Raw genomic sequence first — 6,613 nt, 5'->3', positions numbered from 1 at the left:
CCCCTGCTCACTGCAGAGACATTTTTGAGGAACATTTTGGCTCCAGTTTAGCTCCGTACGGGCCCTGATCCAGCCTCATTCCGGGCCCATCCAGACTGAAGCAGAATGTGGAACGGGATCATTTCAGAACCTGAAAGACCCGATCAAAACCGCCTACAACAACTTTATTGCCTCCACTTCCATCAAAAACAGCAAATGAATTATGGATAAAACCTGACTGCACATCAAACAGTTTATTATCTAACAGTGGGAAAACTTTCAACCCTTCAGAACCGCTAGGGGTCAGAAACTGTCAGCGTCCTCTGGTGAGGAACCACATCGTGGTTCTGGTGAGGAATGCAATCTGTTGGGTTCATGTTGTTCAGCTGGCAGCAGGGGGCGCCGTCTTGCTGCAGAGTCTTCCCAGCAGGCCGGCCATCTGCAGCAGGGAGTTGACTCCTTCAGCCACCCGCATGTGAGTGAAGCCGATCTCCTGGAGGAAACGAGAACCGGTTCCTGATCACATCAGGTCCAAACGGACGGGCTTACAGCATTTTCTCTCAGTTTAAATAAACAAAAACAATGATTAAAAAAGGATAAACTTGCAGAATGTGGAAAAAAAGGACTTAAAGCAAATTCCTGTCACTCAATTATTAACTAATTGAATGAATAATTTGTTTATATGCCATCTGTTTGAGAACATTTTGTTCAAACTGTAGTCTCACTTCTACGGAGGCCAAAATGTGCAAACAGAATGACAACAAATGCTGCAACTACAAAAAAATTGAAGCAAAATGCAAATCACTGCAAACTTGCTCCACAAAACGCAAGTCCTCCAGACCACTAGGGGGAGTCGACCAACAAATTATAAAGACGTCCAACATAAAGCTGGATGAAGAAAAGCTGTGCTGTCCACCTTATTCCGATCCCCCATGAGGCTTTGCATGATTTACGGGGGCGACTTCCGCCATGAACCGGAACCAACAATTTTTTTTCATATTTGCAACTCGCTAACCGCCGTTCATCTGAGCTTTCAGGCTATAAAATATGTGTGAACACCAACTAGTTTGATGCTAACTCAACGCCATTCCTGTCGCTCCCCGTGATCCTCTACACTGAGCAGCTCTCTCATAGCAGATGCTGTCTGGAAACAAGTTTGACTAAATATTGTACCGAAGTAACCGAAAAGAGAGATGGAACTTCTATCATGAATGTAGATCAGCCAAAACCCTACAAATTACAAAGAAATGCTGCTACTTCTGGTGAGCGCTGGAAGTTAGACCCATAAACGTTTCCCAGTGAGCCTCCCAGGAATAAGGTTGATTTACTCAAGCTGTAATATTACAGACTCCCCCTAGTGGGCTGGAGGAGTTCTGTCTTATAGGAGTTTTCCTGTTGCTCCTATTCATGTTTTTGGAGTTTGGGTCATTCACGTGTTGCATCTGTTAGCCTCTGTACGCCTGTCGTCTCATCATTGCAGCTTCAATAGAGATTGGGTTAAAGTTTGAGTATTTTTCCCTTCAGCTTCACTGTGGGAACAGTTTTAGTTTCTTGTTTATGCAGCAGAGTTGAAAACATTCAGAGCCAACACAGGTTTTCCTTCCTCATTCAGTCTGGGAAGCTTTTTCAAAAAAATCGCTCTAATGCTCCAATAAATCCTCAAACAAGGTCCAGTTTTTCACAAAATCAGCAGATTCCAGCAATTTTTGTGCTCGTCATAACTGTACATTTTTTCTGTTCTGCAGAAATGGTCAAATATTGAGTGTAAGCAAAGTAAAAATCCCACCTGCAGGTGGCAGTATTTCTAACAAGCTTGATGTCAAGTTTTAGAAAAGACATAAAAGTTATTAAGTTCTTTAAAATAAAAATGTTACAGTTTAGCTGTCTGGTGTTTGTTTTTTTTCTTCTTTTAAATGTACAATTTGAAGGGAATTAAATCTTGTGAAGTTCCTAGTAAGCAGAGTTAAAGCAGCGCCAGACCGGTGATTGTGCTCAGTGTTTCCTCCTGCGCCTCACCTTGATGAACTCCAGCTTCAGGTACTCGGCCATCTGGAATGTCTTGCAGACCCTGAAGATGTTTCCCATGATGTCCTCTGGGGAGTAGCCCAGCGCCCACAGCTGCTCCATCACCCGGTACGCTGCATCCACATCCCCCGCCACGCAGTGTCCCAGCATGCCTTTCACCAGCAAGGGATGCGCTCATCGCACACTTTGAACACGTTCTCACTGTTGATGTAGCCGAAGCCAGAGTGGTGGATTGCAGGTTGTTCAGCGCCTGGAACCAAAGCAGAACCATCAGCAACTTCAGGCCTGCATCCAGCCTCCTAACCCCGCCTCCTGCACCCTAGCCCCGCCCCCAGCCTCCTAGCTCTGCCTCCTGCACCCTAGCCCCGCCTCCAGCCTCCTAGCCCTGCCTCCTGCATCCTAACTGAATTGGACGAGCTAACGGTCCCAAACAAGCAAAGCTAAACTACACTGAAGAACTATCATGACCACTTCCTGACTCCGCCCCTCACCTGCCGCATGTCCCCCTGCGCTGTGAAGATGACGGCCTCGAGCCCGTCATCAGACACGGCCAGCCGCTCTCGCTCCACCACTTCCTGCAGCCGGGCCAGCACCTGGCCGTCCGTCAGCTTGGCGTAGCGTAGCACAGCACAGCGCGACTGGATCGGCTCTATGATTTTGTCGGAGGCGTTGCAGGCGAGAGCGAACCGAGTCGTTTTGGAGTAGATCTCCATGATCCTCCTGAGTGCCTGCTGAGCGCCATCAGTCATGCTACGGGAGGCAGAACAGCTTCATCAGAACAGGAAGTAAAGCAGGAAGTGTCCATGGAATCAGCCTCCGCTCACCTGTCTGCTTCATCTAGGATGATGATCTTGTGTCGACCTTTGGGCAGCGTGACTTTCTGCTGGGCGAACATCTTGATCTTGTTTCTCACCACATCAATGCCCCTGCAAAGCCACCATCAGCAGTCGTCACTAAAGCCCCGCCCCCTGTGACAGCATCACTAGAGCCCCGCCCCCTGGGACAGCATCGCTAAAGCCCCGCCTCTCTGACATTGGACCGCTGGGTCTCACCTGTCGTTGGAAGCGTTGAGCTCCAACACGGCGTCCTTCATGGCGGCCCCCAGCAGAGTGCGGGCCAAACACAGGATGCTGGTGGTCTTTCCTGTCCCTGGAGGTCCTGAACCGCACCAAAACATCTGGATCAGTTCCTAAGACTATAAACGAGCACCCAAGCCCCAAGTATCATCCCTCCACCACCATGCATGACTGGTGATGTTTTGTTCTGAAATTGTTGGCTGAACAGACGTCTGAGTGATCTCGTTAAAGTACAAGGGATGCCTGACTGACACCAATGTGACCTAAGTGATTATTTTTAATTATCAATTAATTATTCTGACAATCAAATTTTAAAAATTACACATTCTGAAGACTTTTCAATTCAGCCTTTTTAGAAATTAAAGGCTGAGGTCTAAATGATTAATAACAACTGGAAATAAAGTTTAGAAATACAATCTGAGTGTATGCTCTCCAATAACCCTGTTTTGACACTTTTTCCTTGCACCTTCCATGCTTCTCCTGTCCTGCTAACATTTCCCTGCAGACCACATCCTGACTCCTGTGCTTCAACACTGACCTGCTATGATGATGTTCGGGACGTTTCCCTCCCTGGCGAAAACCTCCAGGCGGCTCACCGTCTCCTCGTTCCCAACTATCTCATTCAGTTTCAGTGGCCGGTACTTCTCCACCCAGGGCAGCTCGTAGGAACTCCCGGAGCTTTTCGACGAGGACTCCCCGGCCTCGGTGTCCGTCTTTACCCCGCTTCCACTCGGCTTCTGGTCGCTTTCCCTGTCTGCCATCTCTACGTCCATGTTGTCTTGTCTGGTTGTCAGCCCGCGAAACGGGAACCAAAACCTCATTGGCTAGGAGGTATTTTCGAAGGAGTGATTGGATAAGAAAAGCTCGTGATAAGTCAGAAAGACAGTGGCTTCGCATCATTTCCCACTGGGCGAAGCAGGCGGCGCGCTGGACTGAGTGGAGTTTACTCCGAATTGACACTATAGTCAATAAACTCACGTTTCTGCACCCGTAAACATTAGAATATTTAAATTAAATCTTATTTAGACACACCATAAAATTCGACACTGGTTGAAAACTCACTCAATTTTGAGCAACCAACATTTACAATGCCTATAAAATGTTTCTGTTTAACTGCTGCTTCAGTTTAACTGACTACTGTTGATCCGGTTGAGCGCCTGCCTGTGGTCAGATGAGGGAACAGCAGCTGGTTTCTCTCAGGAAGCCGTCACCGACCGCTGGGACCAACCAGTTCCTGCTTCCGCAAACAGAGTGCTGTTCCTCAGTTTATCGGCTCATCAATGCAGGGACTGCCTTTCGCTTCCTGGCTGTGCTCTACACCCCTCTCTGCCCCACATTTATGAGATTGATCCGCGACATGACGGCCAACAGCCGCTGTTCGGTCGCTGAGCCCCCGGGGCTGGAGACCCAGCGGCGGAGATCGAGTGTCTGCTCCGGGAGACTGAGCTCCAGGCTGGGGACAGCTGGTGAGTGTCCGCGCAGACCCACGGAGTCATTCTGAAAGGCTCCACCAGTACCACTGATTTACAATCACTATAGCAGGAGCTGTCTGGTTCTGGGTGGTTCTGGTGTCGGTTCGGGTTGTTTGGGGGTTTTAACGGCTCGGCGTTTCCTGTTAGCCTGAGCTAGCTGACCGTTAGCTGTTAGCCGCTAATGCTAACAGGAGGAATTAAAGGGAAGTCATAACAACTTTCAAGTGGTTGTTTTTTTATTTATCGGAGCTGGGTTCGGACCGGACTGGTTCCGCTAAGTCCAGCTTCACTTAGAGATCCAACACATCTCACAAAGAACTTGAAATAGTCGCGAATATTTTCAGTTTCGATTCTCTTGAAGGAATCTTCTGATTTATTCATGTTTTCTCCTTTGAAATAATAAAATAATTTCTCCATTTAATGAACAGTCAAAAACATGGATTTCTAGACATCATGTGAAGCAGAAATAAATCTTAATAAATAAGATTGTCATAAACAAACTCGGTTTATTTCAAGAAATTAATGTTAAGAAGTAAACTTGTATAAAACAGATTATTTACATAGTGAAATATTTCAATCTTCATGCTCTGGCTAGATGTATTAATGGAAAGTTGAGTGGAAGGTAAAAGTGTCTTGAGAGCCCATTTAGGAGTTTGGAAGATTACAAGGTATAGCCTGGAAATTGAACTTAAAACCAGTCAGATCAGATGAATCGACATGAAGAAATGCAACAGTTATTCTTTAATTTGTAGCTCTAAGAGTTAGCATGATGCTAAAGGAGCTAAATGCTGTTAATATTAGCTTTGAATGTGACCAAACAGACATGAACGATGTTCAGTTTTCAACCCAAATATGACTGCTGGCGCCTGTCTTCTTCTGCTCCTGTTTTTATGACGGCCAGTAAACGTTCTCATCCTTTCTGGGAGATTTTTGATCAGCTTCTCTCTGGATCGTCATGTTGAGACAAACTTTCAGCTCCGAGCTGAATCTTTGTTCCTGAATGTTCTGGTCTCCTGAGTTTCCGTTCCAGGAATTAAAATTAAAACTGCAGAGAATCAAAACAAATCTAATAAAAAAATGACCAAAAGAGAAAAGAGACGTAAGCAGAATCACCAACAAAGAGCCAAAACCAGATGAGATTCTGCTTTTAATCTGGAAACAGGAATCAAGTTCTCCAGAAACACAAAGTTATTTTTATCTCCTTGAAATATGAAAGGAAACAAAAACAAATGTAAATATTGTTGAATGAACTTGATAGTGATAGGGTGTTGTGTGAATCCGATGCAGGTCAGAGGTCGTGTTGCTGCTGCTGTTGATCAGATCTGTGGTTTTTCCTCATGTTTTCCCTCTGGATGCTGCCGCAGCACCGTGACGCTGCAGGATTCTCCACTCCCTGGTTTTACTTTCTGTTCTCCATTAATAAGTCATGAATGTCTGCTGCTCTGACTCCTGCTCCGGTTTCCGTCCCAGGCGTCAAGCTTCCTCTGGTTCAGATATTTACCTGCTTCTGATTTATGAAGCAAAGTAATGACACAATAATGAGGAGAAAATGTTCTCTACTGTGTTTTAGAATCATCTGGCTGAATCCTGTTGAACAGATCTCAGTATTTAAAGTTTTATCAAACATTTTCATTGGATTTTATGATAAACCGTAAAAGAGAATGATCTGGAAGAGAAATGATTTGATGATTCAGGATTTAAAATGGTGGCCAGCAGAAGCTAACGAGTTGAAGAGAGCCGTCGCTGCTTTCAGTTTCTTCTTTTTTATTAATGATCATGTGAGGAAGACAAACATTAACCTGCAGCAGAAACCAGTGCACAGATCCACAGATCAGGCTGGAGAATCTATTATAGATGTATAAGCTGTGGACTCTGCAAATCTAGAATAGAAACACATTTATTCTTCCAGAAAGGGGAAATAATAAGATTTGGATTTTATCCAGTTGTGTTGAAAAGCCACAGCTAACATGTAGAAGGACCAAAAATAAAAGTTCTGAAATGAATCAGTTGACTTTACAGTCATGCGTTCAGGGTGCTGATGCGTTCAGGGTGCTGGACTCG

At 45.5% G+C, this 6,613-nt stretch overlaps 2 protein-coding genes across 2 annotated transcripts in view; one reads left to right on the top strand and one right to left on the bottom strand.

The window, feature by feature from the left end:
• Positions 1–218: 218 nt before the first annotated feature.
• On the bottom strand, positions 219–3,885 carry LOC129352985 (replication factor C subunit 2-like). Its single transcript, XM_055022199.1, is given in 8 exon segments — positions 219–472; positions 1,996–2,177; positions 2,180–2,230; positions 2,233–2,254; positions 2,496–2,754; positions 2,829–2,930; positions 3,057–3,162; positions 3,619–3,885. Coding segments are annotated over 8 exon segments (1,068 nt in total). The 5' UTR covers positions 3,854–3,885; the 3' UTR covers positions 219–361.
• Positions 3,886–4,437: 552 nt separating this feature from the next.
• Positions 4,438–6,613, top strand: part of LOC129352984 (ubiquitin carboxyl-terminal hydrolase 11-like) — a 12,027-nt gene continuing 9,851 nt past the window's right edge. The window contains 2 exon segments of the mRNA XM_055022198.1: positions 4,438–4,492; positions 4,495–4,546. Of these exon segments, the coding sequence (XP_054878173.1) occupies positions 4,438–4,492; positions 4,495–4,546 (107 nt within the window).

The sequence above is a fragment of the Poeciliopsis prolifica genome, unplaced genomic scaffold (genome assembly GCF_027474105.1).
Source record: "Poeciliopsis prolifica strain line A6 unplaced genomic scaffold, Auburn_PproV2 SCAFFOLD082, whole genome shotgun sequence".
Taxonomy (NCBI): Eukaryota; Metazoa; Chordata; class Actinopteri; order Cyprinodontiformes; family Poeciliidae; genus Poeciliopsis; species Poeciliopsis prolifica.
This window is presented reverse-complemented; position numbering and strand designations above follow the sequence as displayed.